General features: G+C 51.1%; 2 protein-coding genes across 2 annotated transcripts in view; both read right to left on the bottom strand.

The window, feature by feature from the left end:
- The window catches only part of CAPN5 (calpain 5), a 39,648-nt gene that overhangs the window by 8,764 nt on the left and 9,903 nt on the right, over window positions 1-20,981 (bottom strand). Inside the window, exons 2-3 of the mRNA XM_059820009.1 lie at window positions 12,285-12,416; window positions 341-549 (exon numbers count right to left, since the gene is read on the bottom strand). Coding sequence (XP_059675992.1) covers window positions 341-549; window positions 12,285-12,416 — 341 coding nt within the window. The remainder of the gene's footprint in view (window positions 1-340; window positions 550-12,284; window positions 12,417-20,981) is intronic.
- OMP (olfactory marker protein) lies at window positions 5,912-6,391 on the bottom strand. Its single transcript, XM_009810003.2, has one exon. It carries the CDS (start codon window positions 6,389-6,391, stop codon window positions 5,912-5,914), a length of 480 nt encoding a protein of 159 aa, XP_009808305.2.

Genomic DNA, 20,981 nt, shown 5'->3' with positions numbered 1-20,981 from the left:
TGAGGACAGCAAATGAGGGTGAAAAATTATTAATTAAAACCAGGGTGAAAACCCCATGCTGCTTGCAGCACTCTTGCTGTCATAGGACAAAGTAAAGGGAACTTGAAATCTCCAGGATAGGTGTTACTTAAACAAACGTGGAGTTGGAGGATATTTTGCTTTGAGGGTAAATTAAGGCTAGAGAAAGGTTTTTTTTATAGTTTCTGTCTGTTTGGGATATGTCCCATTCCTCCCCAGGAAAGCTGTTGTTTCCACTGGTGCAAACCAACTGATGAATGAACAGAGAGGAAAAACAGGGTGCCCAGGTCCCAGTTTGTCCTGCAGCTCCCCGGGTACCTACTTGGCATAAGCTTTCTCCACCAAGGCACACCAGAACTCGTTCCTGGAGTTGGAGTGGCAGTAGATGAGCTGGTTGTGGAGTGTGGGCAGGCGGTCATCTATCACCACGTCCAGCCACTGACCAAAACGCCAGAACTGGAAGTGGAAGATCCCCACATAGCTCTCCGGTTTCTCAGGATTCCATTCCTGCTCCTTCCAGTCTGGGATGACCTGCAAGAGAGGAGGCACATGCACCGAGGTTATTCCCTTTTTTGCTGGGTTTGGCTCTGATCCTGGAACTAATGCAGACAATATCAAAGACAAGGAAGAAAATGAGGGGGATGGACTTGCTTACAGCCTGTTGGGGCCAGATTTTGGACCTCGTTCCTCCAGTGCAGACTAGATTTACATGTACTGGAATAGCTTAGACTTCATCGTGCCTTGGAAGATGGAGCTAAAGACCCTTGTCCTCTTTCTTATAATTCTACCCTGGACATCTGCTGCCATCTACTGCTGTAGACAGGCTACTGGAGCAGAAGAGTCCTTGGTCTGACCAGGGATGGTTATTTTTATGACCACATTTTTGTTCATTTTAGTGTCCGTAGGGTACCACTGAGAGAGGGCACCTTCTTTGATTCTCTTGATTCTGGTGTGACATGACTGGCCCAAGAGCAAGTGTTGTATTCATCTACCTGGTGGCAATGAACAGGGACCAGACACTCTGCGTACATCTACTCTGCTAAATAAAAGAGGGAAAAGTGAGATCCCCATAGAATGATAGAATGGTTTGGGTTGGAAGGGACCTTAAAGATAATCTAGTTCCAACCCCCCTGCCATCCCCATAAGGTCTCCATTATTCTCTGTCAAGAGCTACCATACTCATCCAAGCAAGCACGGGGAGGTGACTTGTTGAAAGAAGGAAAAGAGGGCCTGGGGTGAAAGAAACCCTAGAGCAGCTGAGGGGCTGAGGGAGCGCAGATTTGGTGTCACTGCCATCTGCGCTGCCAGTGGGACAGGCACAAGTGAAGGGTAACTGCCGAAGTCCATAGTCCTTCATGGCTGCAGGCACCACCAGCTTTCCTTTGGATGGAAAATCCACCCAACAGCGGGGGCAGAAATGGGCACAGCCACGCACAGATGCTACATCTAGGAGGATCTGCATTTTATTTAGAACCAGGACATAGAGGCACACAGCAAGGAACTGCCCCACCACAGCTTAGTTTTTGTTGAGGGTGAAGGCAACATGGTTTTACTTCATGGCCAGGGTGGGCCGTGTGGCCATGTATAGTTAATGTAGTTGACTGATAGTTGACAAACACTGACAGATTCAGCTGCAGTAATGTGACCGACTGTCCACACCTTTGCTTCTTTACTTACCTGGTCCCAAAGCATCATGACCTAAGCGAGGAAAAACCCCAACATGCCCACAGGGAAAATTATATTCCAATACACCAAATAATCACTGTCCTGTGGAGACAGCTGCGAGTGTTGGGGTGGGATAGGACAGGACACAGCTACATTGCATGGAAAGAGGCTCCTGAGGAAGTCCCAGGCCATGGTGAGACCCCCCGCACCATGCCTTGGCCCTTGTCCAGCTGCCAGAGCCTTCTGCTTTTTTTTTTTGGCTGCTGCCACAAAGCCGTAATGCTGCAGAGAGACTTCTTTCTGGAGAGCCCCTCGACTCCTTAGCTACCTGCAATGATCCAGCCCAGGGCTTTTATTGCTCCTACACTGAAATATTAATGATGCCGTCAGCCCTGCGAGCTCACTGGCACTCTTGAGTTGTCTGGATCAATAGAAGCAGAGCAGACAGAGCCATGAAAAAGAGCCACTTTGGAGGGTTTGGTGTTTTCCAGGAGGGCTAACAACAATGCCCCAGACTCCCTCTGGGAGAGTGCCAGGAACGGTCAGAGAGACCTCCATCAGTCCCCATCGATTCCCTCCTGACTGGAGCTCATCTTAATGAATTGTCATAGAGGACCATTGTGCTAATCAACTCTCTATTAATGTGGGCTTAGAAATGATTACGGCATTGATTAGAGGCAGCTTGTCAGCCAGAGCTGGTAGTGACAGCTTCCAGCTGGCTGGTTCTGAGACTTGCTATTACTGTCAGTGGTGGCAGGAGATACCAGTCCCCACCATCCTCCTCCGTCCCTTCATTTGGGGACAGCGCTGAAAACACCCTCTGCCACTGAAGGTAGCAAAAGTGGTCAGCCTTCATACAGAGCAGGATCCAGGAGCAAGGACTGGTCGTGTTTCTACACTGACTCAAGGCGAAAGGAGCGGAGCCTGATCTCCACAGCCTGATCTCTAGAGCCCAATCTGTCCTCAACCTACCAAAGTGCAATGCGTGAGCTCAAACATCAGGTTCCTTCCCCCAGCTCCTCCCAGAACATAGCATCCCACCCAGGCCAAGGATCCCTCCCATCACTTCACCCCCTGGTCAAGGTGTCTGTGATTCCCCTGGCTGTAGGGGAGAGGTGGCAGCTCTGGATGCGGTGCCTATCAGGACACCACACTTCAAGGCATACAGCACAACCCCTACCTGTGACCTGATGCTGCGTATTACCTAAAGGATTAATCTGGGGCACATCTCCAAACCCCATCAGTAGCTGGAGCCCAGATCCCTCCAGGAGATCATCATGCGATTGAGGTCCACGGCTCCCACCCACTCCCAGGAAACCTCCCCAGACATCTCCACCCCTCCTCAGTGGCTGCTGGAGAGCATGCCATGGACCATCCATCCCAGGATCCCACTGAGTCCTGGACTCAACTTGGTTGTGTGACACTGAGGCAGTGGAGATCACATCTCCTCATTCACCCAACTGTGCTGCTTTTTGCTTAGGGACTCCCAAAATCTGGACCTGTAACACCCTTTAGTGGGACAAATTTACAGTGAAAGGGCTCAGAGACAGGTAAATCGGGGGCCCAGAAACACCAGGTTCATTTCTCTAAGCTGGTTTAGGGCTTTTCTCATTTGTCTTAAAAGTGGCTAATTAAGAGGAAAGGCACCTGTGACCCTGGAGGAATATCCCTGGTTAGGAGGAGGAATTGGTAGATGCCGATTCTTCCAAGCAGGGGCTCTTCTGCTGGGAACTTGCCAGCTCAGGAAGGGGAGGGAGGGACCCAGTTGTGCCAATCCGCTGAACCACAGTACAAACCAGGATGAAACTCCCCTGGGAGATGGGACAGAGTGGTGTATCTGAAAGGCTTTATGGGATGCTGAAACTGTGTAGGGAGAGTTTCAGTGACTGGTATAGAGGCTCATCTTCCCTGCAGCAGGGAGAGATCACCCTGCCCCACTCACCTCCCACCCCCAGCTCTGATGGAAAGGAGGATCCACCTGAGGATCATTTCCCCTCCTCTGCCCAGCTTCAAACCCCTCCCCAAACCACACAAACTGCTATATGCTCCATTAAGCCTTTTCACACCAAGAGAAAAGAAGGTAAACGTTAATTTTGCTTTTTACAGGAGATAAAAAGGTGCTCAAAAATACCAACAGTGACTTGAAAATTGGCGGGTGCCGCTTTATTGCGTGCAGGATTGGGGCAGCTTCCAAAAAGGGCATGAAGAAGACACACACAGCCTCAGGGGAACCCTGTTGACTAGGCTTTCATTTACTGTGGTACATCAATACCCAGCAAAGTATCTGCAGCAAGAACTCTACCCCAGCAATGTAACAATGGCATATTGTGAGACCTGGCATGCAAAACCCCCTTTGGATGTTGGCAGTGGCTCTTGGTTTTGGGTCTAATGGGGTTTGTAGTCAGGAGCTCTGCTCTGGGATGCACAAGGAGGGGTCTCCTATGGGAAAATCTGCTGAGACCCTAGAACTGGGTTTGGCCCACAACGAGTCCATGCTATGGCCAAACAGGGATGGATTCACTTTTATCTCTCTTCATTGAGTCCAGAATTTCTTGGGGTCTAAACAAAGACATCAACTTCTCCGGCAATGCCCATGACATGACTGTATGATTTGGTGGTTGCTGAGCTTTGGTTGTGGGCAAGACTCAAAGCTCCATCTCTCCAGCCAGTAGCTGATTTTCCTGCTTGCCTGCCTCTCTCTGCCTTGTGCCAATCATTTTATACACTATTATTGGGCTGGCAAGGGCAAGGAGTCTGCATCTCTGGAGGCTTTGAAGAGGAGGTTGGACTCTTTTTGCGATGGTCTGCACAAGTCAGCAGGCCATGGGTACAAAGCCACCGTGTCCTGGCTTTCCCATCACTGCCCTCTACTTACACATCTCATGAAAACCTCAGTCCATACCTTGAGAAGTGCTCATCCACATTTGGGTGCAATCTTAGCAAAGGACCAATTGTAGTAATACTTAACACTTTCAAAGGACATTTCTATCTGTGGGTCTCAAGAAGCTTCATCAAAGTACCCTCCACTTTTTTGGTGGAGGAAAAGGGAACATCCAAAGTTAGTAGTTTATTCGCAGTGATGGGACAAACCAGGCACAAAATACTTTCCTGCTCCTAAACTTGCAAAGGTACCGTCTCCCCTCTCTGCTCCTGTGGCCACCCAGACACCGCTCCCTGCCTCAGCATTTGTAGAGGATAGGAGATACTGCTTTTTGGGGACAGCAGCAGCAGGTTCCTCCTCTGTGGTTTGCAAAGTGCTCTGCAGCCTCACAGCTCTCTATAGATGCTTCAGAATAAATATATTCATGGGTGCTTTAAGGCCACAACCATGCACAAATTGTTTTTGCTGCAGGGGACGCAATGCTGGCTCAGACCTACAGCCTGCTCTGAGCTGCTGGCTCACTCGCCTGGCTCTGCACACGCATGCACGCGTGCTCCAACCCATCTCAGGACCAACGTTCTCCAGGCAGCACAAGGTGAGCAACGTGCTGGAGTACACCTCCCCACAGTGACCCCCAGCAAGAAATGGTGGTGGCTGTCAGGAAAAGGGTGGTCCAACCTCCCTGCACCAGTTTCTCCAGTGGGTTTGCAATCTGCAGAATACGGCATGTCCAAATGCACTTCAGCTTCATGGCAAGGTGATCCTCCATGGGACTGGTCTTCAGAGACGCCGAACAGCCACAGTCACAGCGGGAGTCACTGCAGCCTGCAAGCACTCAGCATCCGTGCGAGGAGAAGCACTCCATCGCAAACAAGCCCTCCCTTTTTAATGACTCGGGTGGAAACTGGAAGCCAAGGCTCTCTCCAAGTTGTCTCTCCTGTTTCTAGTATGGCAGTTTCTTATTTTCCCATCAGGCTTTTTCTATCCAGGTGCCACAGTTGGAGGGTTTAGGGCAGCCTCATATTTCCAAGCCAACAAGACCCTGCTCCAGTCAGACCTGGTGATTCCCTGCTGAATTCACAAGCATGCAGTCTTATACTCTGGACAAACACAGCAGCAAGCTCATGGGCTATCCTCCCTCCTCCCCATCATTCAGGCAGAGGACAGCACATATGGGGAACGTTTTGCAGGGGTGAAGGCTCCAGAAGCACTGAGCTGTCCTCCACTTTTTCGCAACGCTGTCCCTCAGTGAAGAACCACAAAAAAACAACCAAAAGAACTGAACTGAGAGAAAGAAAAATGAAGACATAAGCATAGCTGGAGCCAGAAGGGCTGAGTAAGAAGGGATCAGGCTTTAAAAACAACGGAGCCCTTCAGCTGAGCTGGTTCAAGGCCGTCAGTGAAAGCGAGGAGGAAATACATCACCTTGCGGATCTGGGCTAACTCCGCTATCCGCTCCCCAAATTCCTGGGCATCCGCCTCGTTGCACTCCACTTCCTTGGCCCCTGGCTTCTTCCAGAAAATGCCCACCGGCTCCAGCAGCTGCCGGTTCATAAGGTGGGTGAGATCAGGAGTCCAGTGCTGGGAGGTGCCGGTCACCGTGACCTTCCCAGGTCTCTCCAGCTGGATGTCCCAGCGGACAAAGCGCAGGTTGTGCTGCCGGATAAAATCCACTCGGTAGACATGCTCGTTGGGACGCAGCAGCTTCTCGCCATCCTGGGGCCTCATATTTTTTTGCTGCAGGCTCTGGAATCGCAGCCGCATGCAGCGGGTGAGCTGGTCATCACGGACAAAGGGCAGCTCGAGCATCCCTGCTTCGGCTGCCATTGCCTCGGCGGCTCCTCTGCTACGTCCTCCGCAACGTTTGGCTCTCAAAGAGGACACGCAGGGGAAAAAAGCCTCCAAGCCCCCGGAGCTGGTGCCCCCTCTCCACGGTCCCAGCGGTGCTAGGCAACCCGGGCCAGTGACGCAAAACACCCTCCGGGGCTTCCTCTGGGTGCCCTCCCGCCTCGTTTGCGGATTAGGAACTGATGGTGCTGCTGTGCGATAATCTATAGGGAAGGGATGTCTGATGTCAGCCTCCCTGGCAACCTCCCTGACAACCACGGCTCGTTATCCCGAAACGAAGGCCTGCGGTCAGGGATGCCACCCAACAGGTCTGGGTGTCAGTGGCTTTCTCTGAGTGTAGGCTCAAGGGATAATTCAAGTTGGAAGAAGACTCTGGAGGGGTCTGGTCCAGCCTGCTGCTCAAAGCAGGACTTACTTCAAGGTTAGATCAGGTTGTTCGGTGCTTTGTCCAGTCCATCTTTGAGTATCTCCATGATGGAGATCCCACAGACTCTCTGGGACCCTGTTCCAGTGTCTGACACATCATGCTGAAGATAAGCTGCAGCTTGTGCTGTTGTCTTTTGTCCTGTCTATCTTGTCCATACCCTCCCATCAAGTAGCTGCAGGCAGCAATAAGCTCCCCCTTCAACTTCCCTCCTCCTGGATGCACAAACCCACTTCTCTCAGCCTCTCCTCATCTGTCCTGTTCTCCACACCATCTTGGTGGCCTCCATCAGGCTCACTTCAGTCTGCCATTGTCTTCTTCTGGGGACCCCAAAACAGTGCCCAGATAGATAGGGATCACCAAATGCCAGACAGAGGGAAAGAATAATTTCCCTCGCCCTGCCAGCTGTAGTCATATTAGTTTGGCCCCGTGTGCACTTGGCCTTCCTCTCTGCAAGGGCACATGTTTGACTCATAGTCAGCTTGTCCCTCAGGTCCCCGTGTCCTTTTCTGGACGGCACAGCTGGCAGGATTCAGGCTCCACACTGCTCCTGCAGCAGCAGGTGGGCACCAGCAGCTCAGCGTGGGTCTGCCTGCCCTTGAACGGACCGGCCCGATGTGGGAGAGGGTGCTCCTCTGTGGGCTTCACCTTAGTGCTCCTGGGACAGGTGAACTCAGGCACAGTCTGTGCCTTGATGCTTGTCTCTTTGGGCCAGGTGGAGAAGCAGGTCCAAGATGCAAGCAACCCAAACAACCTCTTCCCGGGCACTGTAGGGATGCTCTGAGCCCACATGAGCACAAGCAAGACCATCGTGCCCAACCTGGAACCACTTATTCCCCAGCACGATTAAATCCAGAGCGGTGGTGCTGTGATGGTGGGTTGTCCAGACAGTAGATGAGAGAAAGAGGGATAGTGGTGAACACCTTTCGCTTTGCAAGGTGCTGGGTGGCTCCATGAGGCTGCGGATCTTGAAGAGAGGTGCCATGCCAAGCCGTGAGCCCCTCTACCAGGTGGTCCCGTGAAACGACGGCTAAACCACAGCCATGGTTTTAGATGCACCATGGAAAAGGCCTGACTCCTGAAAGCGTGCTGTGGTATCTTTGGGATGTAGTCACTGGTCCGCACACTCAGAGAGTATAGGGGTTTCAGCACAAAGCTTTAGAGGGGACATCATGTGGAGTCAGGTCACTTGGGTTCTTGCCATCCTATCTGTGACTCAGGTTGGCTTCTGCCACATGCAGTGTTTGCAGGGCACTTTGGGAGCTCAAACTGTGTTAAGGTTGAACCTTGTTGAGGTTCAACAAGGCCAAGTGCCGGGTCCTGCACTTGGGTCACAACAACCCCATGCAACGCTACAGGCTTGGGGACGAGTGGCTGGAAAGCTGCCCCACAGAAAAGGACCTGGGGGTGTTGGTCAACAGCCGGCTGAAGATGAGCCAGCAGTGTGCCCAGGTGGCCAAGAAGGCCAACGGAATCCTGGCCTGTATCAGAAACAGTGTGGCCATCAGGAGTAGGGAGGTGATCATGCCCCTGTACTCGGTGCTGGTGAGGCTGCACCTCGAATGCTGTGTTCAGTTTTGGGCCCCTCACTACAAGAAGGACATTGAGGTGCTGGAGCGTGTCCAGAGAAGGGCGACGAAGCTGGTGAGGGGTCTGGAGCACAAGTCTGATGAGGAGCGGCTGAGGGAGCTGGGGTTGTTCAGTCTGGAGAAGAGGAGGCTGAGGGGAGACCTCATCGCTCTCTACAACTCCCTGAAAGGGGGTCGTGGTGAGGTGGGTGTTGGCTTCTTCTCCCAAGTGACGAATGACAGGACAAGAGGAAATGGCCTCAAGTTGCGCCAGGGGAGGTTCAGGCTGGACATTAGGAAAAATTTCTTTACTGAGAGAGTGGTGAAGCATTGGAACAGGCTGCCCAGGGAGGTGGTGGAGTCACCCTCACTGGAGGTGTTCAAGGAACGTGTGGACATGGCATTGCGGGACATGGTTTAGTGGGCTTGGTGGTGTTAGTTGATGGTTGGACTTGATGACCTTACAGGTCTTTTCCAACCTTAGTGATTCTGTGAAATGAACTCTAGGAAACAGGTTTTCTAAAATATTTTTTAAAAAGGCTGTGCCATCACCTGTACTGTGTCACACATGACTAATAACCCCCTAGTATCATCCCTAGAGGCTATCACTTTGAATTCCAGAAGAAGTCCCAAAAAAGACCATCAGAAGCTGGCCTTGGCCAGACAAACCACACACACCAGGAACCCAAGGCAGGTCATTTTAGTGGGAATTATCCTGCAGGTACCAGTTTGCTATCACTCCTAAAGACCCTGAGGACAGAGTCAAGAAAGCTAAGACCTACACAGCCCCATCTGAAGGGACAGAAGAGAGGTCTGAGGAAACCAGACCCTTCTTCCTGTCCTCTGAGCAATTGCCTCACTTGTTTACTAGCTTTAAAACACCTTTAGCAACAACTGTTGATCCAACCCTTGGGTTTTAAAAGTTAAAAATGCCTTCAGGTAACCCTGGAGACCTTTTCTGAGCTGAACTACATGCGGCAATGTCATGTGGACCTTGCTTGGACTGCCTTGGTTCTTTTACCTCCATATGCAGCAGCAGTAGAAGGAGCAATGATCTTCCACCTGACAATGAACGGACTGCAGTGGGGGTCCAGCCCCAGGCACCATGTAATGTTCCTCCCCTGCCCTGGCTGAGGCACAACACCAGCCTTCGGGTCCTCCTCAGAGAGCAATAACTAACCCCAGGTTGTAGAAGACCTGTGCAAAATGGACTTTGGGAGGTGGGTGCCCTCAGAGCTATCTGCTTCTGGCATCTCATCCAAGACTGCCCTGTGGCTCAGAAGCAACTGAAGGGGAAGGAGACCAGGCTAGCTGTTGGAGATGCAGGGTTCTCTGAACCACTTGGCTTCAGAGGCTGGCCCCTGTTCCTTGTTCGTTGAGCAATGCCAATGCAGCCTGTGGGAGTACAGGTTATAGATCCAGACAACCCTTCAAGACAAAGCACTGTTGGAAATTATTTAACACACCCCCCCCCCCCATTTCAAGGCCTTAATTTCTTTTCATAAGCGCTAGACACCTCTGAAGGGTCACAGAAAGGGTGTTACAGAGCCCAATCACGCCTAAAGCCATGTAGGGCCAGCCAAGAGTCAGGAAAATAGAAAACAGCTCTAGATTAACTTCCAGTCCCCCATTCCCACTCTGTGACTCAAACACCACAGGCTTAATGGGAAGGAGGGACACGGGAGGGAGCCTTGGAGCGAAGTGGAAGAAAGCGTGTGAATAAAATAATCTCTTGGGATACACAGGGATGTAGTTGGCCCGTCTCCTATTCCCTTGAAGGTATTCACCCTCCCCACACTTGAGACAGATAGTTTCACTTTGTGAAGTGGATCAAGGGACACACAGAGCTTAAGTTACATCCTGGTGCAAATCAGGATTACGTTTTCTAGCAGCAATGGGAGACCTGGGCCAAGATCCCTGTAACTGATATTTCAGGATACTAAAACCATCATCAGCATCTTTCAGCTCCTCCTGGACCCTGAATCAGAGACATTTTGGTGTTTAATGACCTAGTGTTTTGCTGCCTTGTCTGTCCTCTCAACTGTTGCTTACATCAGCATATTGACCCGTCAGGAGTAGAGATTTGCCCTGCAGGCATCGGGTCCTACGTGTGGAGATGCCCGAGGGCCAAGGAGCAACAGGAATGTTATCACTATTGCACATGCAACTGTACCGAGGACCAAGAGGTCCACTATTTCTGGGCCAATGAAGGGCTCTGAGATCTTCAGCAAGGACCACGCTCTAATCCCAGCACATCTAGCAGAGCTGGTGTCTCTTTGGACCAAGGGGTTAATCTGTGCACTTGACATCTTCCATTTTGCTTTAAAAGTTGCTGGTGCAGTTTATAGCCATGGTTACTCCTTGCAATTCATCATAAGCCCTCAGAGCACCTTGCAAAGGGTGAGTAAAGGCCCCATCTAATTCAGAGATCTCCAAAAGCAGGCGTGTGCTGAAGTGTGTCTGACCAGAGCCCTGCAGCCCACAGCAAACAACTGGGAGGGAAGGCTTGGGGAGAGGGCTGCAGCTTTCGCTTTTGCCGGAAAACAAACCTTTCTGAAAGAAAGAGGAGGCAGCTAAAGAAGAGCCTCTGAGAGTTAAGGGCATGGAAAATGAGAAGTCACAAACACCCACAGCCAAACTGCCAAGGGAGGAAAAGCAATGCCATTGGCAAACTGAAATAATGAGGTGTCCAAAGAGACCCGGCTTCTGTTCGGTTGGCATTTCCCAGGGCAGGGCTAGAACTGAATGGTGAGGAGGGAAGACAACTCGCCCGTTTGCCCTTGGGAGACATCAGTGCAGGGGAACAAGCTAAACAACACCTTGCACCACACCTGTAATGAGAGCCACAACAGCCACCACAGCCATGACGGGAGGAAACCTTACTGCTTATCCAGAAGCTAACAACAACTATCCTGCTCCCATATAAAGAAAAACCTTGGTTTTAACAGAAAATGGGGATGCTGCAACAAACACAAATTCCTGAGCTTAGCGTCCGTGACCACAAAAACCACAGGCAGCAGAGACTGGAAGCACCACAGCAGAGAGCAGATGCAAAGGTGTAGGGTGGAGGGACCCCTTTTGGGTCCGTTGCAGTAGTAGGCTGTGGGTGAAGCAGGTGATGCTGTCTGCACACACTGTAGGACTTCGGTGGCTGCCTTTTGCAGTAAAATCTAGGAAAAGGCGCTTGCAACTTGTTGGTCTCTTGTCCTATGATGAGGCACGCCTGTACCAGGGTCTGAAGCCCCCCTGTACCTCTGTGGTTACTCCCCGGCTCTGCAGCCCCTTGCTCTGGTGCAGCTCCTTGGTGGCTTTCCAGCCCATAACACAGTCCCTTTGGACCCACACTCAAAGGAGCATTGCTACGTGGTGTAATCCAGCCATGGGACACGCCAGGGGTGGATGCTTTGGGGAAGCAGCGGCTTGGGAGAGACACTAATACCTCGAACTGCCTTACCCGCTCCGGCGTAAGGTGTCTCATTGCCCAGGTGGGCACCCACCGAGCAGCCAAAGAGAGGTAACACCATGGGAACTAGGGGAACGGGGCCAAACGCTGCAGCTGAGCATCCTGAATTTTGTTCTTCTTGTTGTTTTTCAGGTTGTTTTGGAGTGGGGAGGGTCAGATTTGGGATCTGGAAGACAGGATGGGACTTGATCCACTTGGTTAAGGAGAAACTGGCCAAGGGTTTGGCTTGAGTGTGATGTGACTGCAGTCATGATGACTAATTTCCCTTGAAAGATAGCCCTTTAAGGGAGGTTTTTGCACATGAACAGTTTTTCAGGACCTGAGGCATCTCTCAAAACCAGTTTTTGAGCCGGACAAACACAACGCAAAGCCAACGTGTTGCAGACGGGCTTTCCCCCGGCATGGGAAACCGCTTACCTTCTGCCACAGAGACTCCCGGGACGCCAGGGAGGAGCAGGCAGCCACGAACCAGCAGTTCCCGACCTGGCCCTGGTGTAAGTCATGGGAGCTGATCCCATCCACAAAGAGATGTGGATCGTCGCAGATTTCCTGTGGGACAGGAGAAAAACAGACACACCGGGTAAGCGAGGAGACAGGGAAATCAGGAGCAAGGCTTCTTGGCAAAGGATAATCTCTTTCTCTCCTCCTCAGGCTCCATTTAAATCCCACCTGCAGCTTTCTGCTGGGCTTGCTCATCATGCTGGTGTCAGGAGGACCCTGTCCTGCCTTCTACTTTCACCAGGAAACGGGCAGCATCACTGCCGAAGTGATGCCAGACCTACTCCCTATTCTGTTCCAGCATCAGCACAGCTTTGCTATAATTAGCCCTGGTGATAATGGTACGTTTTCACGCCATTACAGCCCTAGTGACCCATCCCCTCTTCTAAGGCCACTCTTTGCTATTTCTCATAAGCCCTTCAGCTCTCTCTACTCCATGACTGCTTTACAAACTTCTCCCTCTGTTATTTTGCTCTGGAGAACATGAGCGCATCACCCAAACCCACTGTCTCCCATACTGGAACTTGTGGATCCATCCAAAATTAAAACCTTGCAGGAGCAGGGCAGAGCCAGGCATTTAGATTAGAAATCGCAGTGCCTAAATCAGACAGTTCACCCAAGAAAGCTCAAAGCACTTTGAGGGCTCAGCCATGGTCGCAAGAAGCCAAGTGTCCTCACCCAGGAGGTCTGTCCTTCCAGATCTTAGCACAGCAGATGGAGAAAATTCAGTGAGCCAAAAGCTTTGCAGCTGGGCCAGGAGGATTAAATGCTCATTCTGACACCAAAACCAGCGTGGTGGATTGTGCACGGGCACCATGAATGGAGGAACTGGGGTAGGAGGCAGCTAGGAGGTGAGCTCATCCCTCCAACCACTCAGGCACCAACCACATCGCCTTCCCTCTGCCCGGCTCCTGCCAGGCTGCCCTCCCTTCTTCCCGCTCCCAGAGACTGGCCAAGACAGCACTTAAATAACAGAGGGTGTTGAGCAAGCTTTGTGTGAAACAGTGATTTTTTTTTTTCATCTTTTCTCCCGAACAATCCAGTTTGGAAGGTCATGTCCAGCTGGAGCCTGGGAGCGGATGGGACAAAGCTGAGAGAAACTCTTTCGCTTTGTTATTACGTTTAATTTGAAGGAAGGAAAGGAAAGCAGATTTTTCTTCTCCTCTATATCCCCCAATTTTTCAGGTTGGCTGCATCCAGAATAACATGTTCCCCCCAAACTTTGCACATGAGGACTTGCATTGCCTCTGCCCATCATGGGTGCTTCGTAAGCACCTCCTGCTATTCCCAGCTAACCCAACCAGCACTGTACACCTAAAAAATAACCTGAGCTCCATCCAGACACAAACTGGGCAGGGATCAAGCCCAAGGGAGAGGACTAATCCCCTCCCAGCTGCTGGCATTGCAGGAGGTTGGGATAAGCGCTAGAGGGAGGCAAGCTGACAGCCACCAAAGGCAAGAGCCACCTGCGCTTCTCAGCATCGCTGAGCGCAGACAGGGATGGGAGAGGAGCAGTGGGGTTTAACTCCTGTTTCATACCACCGAGGAAGCACCCTGCAGCAGGGGATACATCCATCCTGTCTGGTGGTGAGAGGGATGTCTGCAAGATCTTAGTGATCTTGCTCTGGGAGGCAGAGGCACCATGTTTGCCCCATTTGAGGACCACAGCTGCCCGTTCTACTCTTGGGTGAATCCGCAGTGTACAAAAAAGGAGTCACTTGGTATTATGCAGACAGGGGAGGACATGAAAGCATGAAAAACATAGCTTGCTTGTCAGAAATTAGCATAGGGTAGAGGTTGTCAGATGCTCAGGGACCTTTTCTAAGAGCAGAGCTGCCAATTAGCTGTGATTTCCCCATCACCAGGAAAGAGTTTGCAAATTAAAACCCCATGGTTGCTCATTTTAGTAGAGGGAAGCCCTACGTACTCATCAAAAGAACAGCCTGCCCTGGCACAGACGAAGGGTGCAGCTCATTAAACACTACTCTCTTGGACCCACGGCAGCAGTGAAGGTGCCATGGCTGGAAACGTTCATGTCAGGGCAGGCTCCCTCTGCAAAACACACTTCTCATTTGACTCAGCTTCTCTTCCCACTAATGCAGATGGGTCCCTAAGGGCATATCATTCTTGAAATATTCATTCAGGCAACTCTTCAGATGTTGCAGTAGGCGTTTCCCATTCAGGTGCACGCTGGGATGTTGCGTTTCAAGGTGCTTTTGGTCCAGCCTGGTTGTGGCTGAAAACACACACATGCTCTACAGCTTAGCAGCCCATGGACTTTTTAACCTCCTTCCCTCATAATGTGCAAAACCCCATGGCAGTTTGCAGCTGAATTGGACGTTTCCTAGGAGCACGAAGGTTGCTAAGTGCCACAATCCTCTGCTGTGGCAGGGGGTGACAGCCTCTCCCCTTGACCCAGGATCTTGTACACCTGGTGCCTGGAGATGCATCAGGCCTTGGAGAAGGAGTGATGCTTTGCATGAGGACCAGCCCAGCATGATATACAGGCCTGGCTGGAAGGAAACACCATGTAAGCTCTGCACAAAACTTGGGCAAATCCCAAAATGCTCGGTGAGTCTTCCCAGGAGTCTACCCTGAAGGGCAGAGAGGGGCTGCCATGCTTCCCTGCAGAAGGACCACGCAGCACCCTCAAACCCAAGGACTGAGTGCCATCCCAGTGGACTCCCTAAGCACAGAATCACCAAATCAATGCAGTTAGAAGGAACTTCTGGGGATCATCCAGTCCATCACACTTACTCAAAGCAGGGTCAACTAGAGCAGGTTGCCCAGGACCATGTTCAGTCAGGTTTTGAATATCTCCAGGGATGGAGACTCCACAACCTCTCTGGACAACCTGTGGCAGTGTTTGGACCACCCTCACAGTAAAAAAGTCTTTTCTCATGTTTAAATGGAATGTCCTGTTTTTCAATTTGTGCTCACTGTCTCTTGTCCTGCCATAGGGCTCCACCAAGAAGTCTGGCTCTGTCTTCTTCATTCCCTGCCATCAGGTATTTATCCACATCGTTAAGATCCCCCTGAGCCTTCTCTTCTCCAGACTGAAGAGTCCCAGCTCTCCCAGCCTCTCCTCGTATCAGATACTCCAGTCCCTTAACGATCTTCAAGGCCCTTTGCTGCACTCGCAGAGGGGAAGGCAGCATTGCCTCCTTACTCTAACACTGCGGAGCTGATCCCATCAGGGTAAGACTCATCTGTGGGTCAGTCTCTGCAGCAAAACCTCCTGAGAAGGTTTCCCAACCCCCTTAGACTGGAGCTTCCCAATATTAAATTACTCAGATTCTTCAGTCCCCACTGAAGCTCCTGAGCTCCCACTCACACATTTTGGCCCTGGTCTAGACTGTGTGGCCTTCAATCCACAGGGATGACATTCCCTGGGTGCTCTGCCTATACTGAGGTGGGAGCAAGGGACCAAGGCACTGCTTCAGCAAGACTGCAATGCCCCCAGGGTTGCACAGAGCGTAGCAGGGCTCCGGTCTGTGGTGCAGAATCTTCAGGGTGCAAAGCACACTCAGAGCCATGAAGCATCACGCCCACATGCAGAGGTGGGTGATGAACTAGCAACCAGTGGGAACTAGGTCAAAAAGAGACAAGAAAAGTATTGAACTTAGTTTTCCTTTTCCTGTGGACAGAGCTGAAAGAGATAAAGAGCTTCTTCTGCAGCCAGACTGAATGACAGGGTCTGGGGTTTGCATGTGCAAGGGGAGGAGAGAAGCAGAGATGCTCTGATCACAGAAGGTCACCACCTTGGTTTCCTCCCCTCCCTCCTGTGCAGCAGGCAGAAACCAGGTGAGCAGTAACATTTACCCAGGCAGGCGCTTCTCCAAAAAGCAAACACCACGTCACCCTCCCAGCACCACGACCCCGAGAGAAGAGGGCAGCACACAAACACGCACACCCACACACACCCTGGGGACCTTTTGTGTTGAGCCACCCCAGAACCAGCTCAAACTGCCCTGTGGCACCCAAGGCTTCAGCAAACAGTGAGTCTGTCCTGTCCTTCATCTCATCACAGCCAGATCCTGGGTCGTGGCTGCTCCTAGTCTGGACACAGATGGTGAACCGCAAGGAATGGGGCGGGGAAGCCAAAAGCTGTGGCTGCAGGGAAGATACGGCTTCGATGTGTTGCTCTTAATTCCACCTTGGCCAAAAAAGCCATCCATGTCTCTTTTCGCCCCAAGGAGAACCTGTCTTGGAGGATCCCGAGGATCCTAAGCACCATCAGAGAGGATTTTGCCCTCCCTAAAAGTGCCTGCTGAAATGGCCGCTGAGCTCCAGGCAACAAAATACAACTTAGAGAAAGCCTGTGCAGATGGTCCTATGGAACAATACCGCCTGGTAACACAGGGAGGGCCAAACTAGTGATTCAAAGTTCTAGTGATTCATATACTCCTGCCCACATCCTTCCTCCTGCAAGGGATGTGGGACAGAGCTGGAAATCAGAGCCGGGGCTGGGAGAGGACTTTGAAGTCCCTGTCGATGAGAGGCTGATTGCAGAAGTACCAGGTCTGGCTTATGGGAGCCCAGAACGGGCCAGTTTGCTCCCTCTGGCTTTGGGTTATTGAAGTCCATCAAGGAAAAAAAGACCCAATCAGTGCAGTTAGCTTGCAGTTGGTGGTGTAATTTTGCTACCCACCAAAAAGCATGTGGGCTTTCCCTCTGCTTTCCCCTTTGATACTCTTTCCCACACACACCATTTCCTTCCAAATGCATTTAAACCAGAATATATCACCCTCATCTTCTCCAGCTAGTCCAATTCCACACAGGGTAGTAATGAGCAAATCACCCTCTAATGGGCTTTATAATTGGTGTCTGTCTTATCATAAATGCTTTCCAGCGCAGATTTCTGAGCTTTAGATTCACTGGGGATCTGGATCGTGTCAAGCCAGCTGTGGGGAGGGAAGAAGCTAAGGGGGTAAATAACCATGTGAGATACAACATCTGCTGCATGTCAGGACCATTTTTTGCTAACAAGATTTTGCAAGGAGCAGACTAGTCTAATTGCATTGCAGAGCTTGGCTGTTTCAGGAAAAATGCTTTCACTCAGACTTGCAAAATCAGCAAGATGATCTATTAGCGTGGCTGCGCTTCCCCCCTCCCGGGCAATGGGGAACCAAAAGGATCCTGTGTCTTAAATGTCATTCACACAGCCAAGAGAGCAAGAGGCGTCCGAGCAGAGCAAGCAAGGGTGACACAGCTCACACAAAGGTCCCTGCACTGCCTTGCTGCAGGTACCTGCATTGGGATGCGTTTTTGCAAAAAGGGCAATTAAAAACTTGGCACCAGGGTGACATAGGGAAGGGAAGGCAAATAAGGTGAGTTTAGAGAACCAGAGGTCCGTGTTTTCAGAGGGATTATTATAGAATCATAGAATGGTTTGGGTTGGAAGGGACCTTTAAAGGCCATCTAGTCCAATCCCCTGCCATGGGCAGGGACATCTTCAACTAGATCAGGTTGCTCAGAGCCCCATCCAACCTGACCTGGAATGTTTCCAGGGATGGGGCATCGACCACCTCTCTGGGCAACCTGGGCCAGTGTTTCACCACCCTCACTGTAAAAAATTTCTTCCTTCTATCTAGTCTGAATCTCCCCTCTTTTAGTTTAAAACCATTACCCCTTGCCCTATTGTTACAAGCCCTACTAAAAATTATATCCTCAGTCACTCGGCTCCACACATGTCGAAGGGTAGGTTTGGTTGGTAACGTCTACACTCTATAAAACTGTTTGTGGGGGTTTGTATTGCCTCAGTCAGGCATCCCTAATGCTAATCCACCCAGAGTATCTCAATGTATACATGTTTCTATCTGTTATCAGCTCCCATGCCATGCAAAGGGCGTTGGACACTCCACCCACAGCAAACAGGACTTGCTTGTAAAGGGAGGCATCAAAAAAATACACTCACCACCAACCCCCTGACTCTGCTTGTGTACCTCAGCAGCATGCCGTGCCGTTTGTTTTGGCACCAGAAAGAGCAGGGATGGTGGCAAACAAGACCTAAAGGTCAATTTGCAGGCCCAGCAGCCTTGACGGATCCCTCCGCAGTTTTATCTTCTGGGTATCCAAAGTACAAAGGCACCAAAGAGATCTCTGCTATAGCAATGAGACATGGAGAGATGCAACATGCTGTGAGAGCACTGCACCTCCCCTGGAGCAGACGGAGAGGGAGAAGGATGAGAAGAAGACTAGAACAAGTGCAGAGACCTTGGACCCGCTGTTCCCATTACAGAATCACAGAATCACAGAATCATTAAGGTTGGAAAAGACCTGTAAGATCATCAAGTCCAACCATCAACCCAACACCACCATGCCCACTAAACCATGTCCCACAATGCTTCGTCCACACGTTCCTTGAACACCTCCAGTGATGGTGACTCCACCACCTCCCTGGGCAGCCTCTTCCAGTGCTTCACTACTCTCTCAGTGAAGACATTTTTCCTAATATCCAGCCTGAACCTCCCCTGGTGCAACTTGAGGCCATTTCCTCTTGTCCTGTCGCTTGTCACTTGGGAGAAGAGACCAGCACCCACCTCTCTGCAACCCCCTTTCAGGTAGTTGTAGAGAGCGATGAGGTCTCCCCTCAGCCTCCTCTTCTCCAGACTGAACACCCCAGCTCCCTCAGCCGCTCCTCATCAGACTTGTGCTCCAGACCCCTCACCAGCTTCGTCGCCCTTCTCTGGACATGCTCCAGCACCTCAATGTCCTTCTTGTAGTGAGGGGCCCAAAACTGAACACACATTCCTCCTGCCTGAACTCTGCAGGGATGTGGTCTTGGAAAGCCTCACCATTACTCAGCCCAGGACTTCTTTGGTCTCCACCCAGCCAAGAGGCCACCACAGCCCGACTTTTAGCATCTCCACGCATTCAGACACAGCCCTCTCCGGACTGCCTCTCCCACAGCAAGTTGTTTTGATGCATCTGGTTGCAGAGCTGCTAAGAAAAAATACTCCCCGGATCCGGACAGCCCTGAGATCTGCAGATCTCAGCTCCAAAGCAGGAAAGTCTTCACATGCCTTGCTGACAAAACCGGGGGGGTGGGATGCTCGGAGCAGTGAGATGACATGCCCCAGGTTACCCCGGCCAGAGGCAGGAGTGGTCCTTCTTGGTTTCAAGTCCCGGCGCACTCTGGTGACCGCACGGGCCATCATTCCTTTATGGAAATGATGTCACTAAGCTTCATTTCACTGTGCATCACCTGAGCCAGCCTGACCCTTACAAGTGCACACAATTAGTCTCATGAAGTGAAGGAGAGGACACGGAGCGAATGCAGCAGCTCTCAGGGATGGCTCCACCTGGATCTTCTTCCCTTAAATCTTAGTACATGTAGGCGTGGGCTATAGGGAGATACACCAGAGAGGTGGAGGAGGAGAAATAAAAATAAGCTCCCATGGCTGTTTTAACTTTAACACCCTATAATAGATATACCCCTCTCATTCACCGCAGTGCCGCTGGCCACCTTCTCCAAAGTCCCCCCATGCTCCATCACATCCCAGCCTTGAGCTCTCCTACAGATCTCCCTTGATCAAGCCCCCTTGGGCCGGCGCTAAGGACTTGCAGGGCGAGGAACAACCGTGGTTTGGCAGCATCATGGGTTTGAAGTAACCCACCCTCCAAAGCCCATCCTCTCACCGTGGCACACTGCTCCCTAATTGTGCCAGCACTTCTAGTTGTGGGGTCTAACCTCAACCAGAGGAACTGCTTTGGCTTGAAACTATCTGCATCAGGCCCCAAACTGGTTCTTGGGGAGGTTCACAAACAGTCACGTTGGAACAAGTGAGGGACTATGAACCACAGACATGAGCCATGAGGATGTCCACAGCTTGCACCACTTTTGAGCCATCAGTCCCCACCCTGGAGGACATGGTGGTGGGGACATGTTGGTGGGAAGGGAGGAACCTATTCAAGTAAGCCCTGCTGTGAGAAACCTCAGTATTTGGGGAGGAATGGTCCAAAACCACCCACTCATCACAGAGCTATTGTGAAATCCCGGAGCGAGCTGGCATGGCCACGAGTTCGGCTGCACCGTTTCTGCCTCCAAATGACATAATTCAGGTTTGGCACTCACGCCTGCTGAATGCTGCCCTGCCTGAATCCCAATTCCTGTGTTGCACCGAAAGCCAATCTTCTAAAATAGGATTTAGGAATTCAAATCATGCAGGGGTTTTTTGTTTTGTTTTGTTTTGTTTTGTTTTGTTTTGTTTTGTTTTTAATTATCCTAAGGGACGAGTTATTGATGGGAAAAGAAAGAACCCAAAGCTGCAAAGGAGAATTACCTCCACTCTCCACTGTGCATATCTCAGATCAAAACCTCCTAACTACTTTCCCACGGGGATACCTCCCACACCCCCTCGGGCCATACTCTCCCAGGGCGAGGAACTGCCCTTTGGTTTGTGATTGTATCATATTTATAGCACAGCAGCACCTCGATCCAAGACCAGGACTTTACCCCACCACAGTCCACATTAATCCCTGACTATGCAATGATGATGAAGAGGTTGTCACGAGTTTAAGCCATTTAAGGAAATGACTTCCAGCTCACACCTATTCTGGTTATTCATACCCTGGGTGTGTTATTTACAGAGAAACCCGCTTTATGAGAAAAAC

Source organism: Gavia stellata, chromosome 1 (genome assembly GCF_030936135.1).
Source record: "Gavia stellata isolate bGavSte3 chromosome 1, bGavSte3.hap2, whole genome shotgun sequence".
NCBI classification, from domain to species: Eukaryota; Metazoa; Chordata; class Aves; order Gaviiformes; family Gaviidae; genus Gavia; species Gavia stellata.
The sequence above is the reverse complement of the archived record's forward strand: the minus strand, read 5'-3'. Positions and strand labels throughout refer to the sequence as shown.

Bases quoted from the DNA above. Each gene is read 5' to 3' on its own strand.
- OMP (XM_009810003.2), bottom strand. From the start codon at position 6,391: ATGGCAGCCGAAGCAGGGATGCTCGAGCTGCCCTTTGTCCGTGATGAC.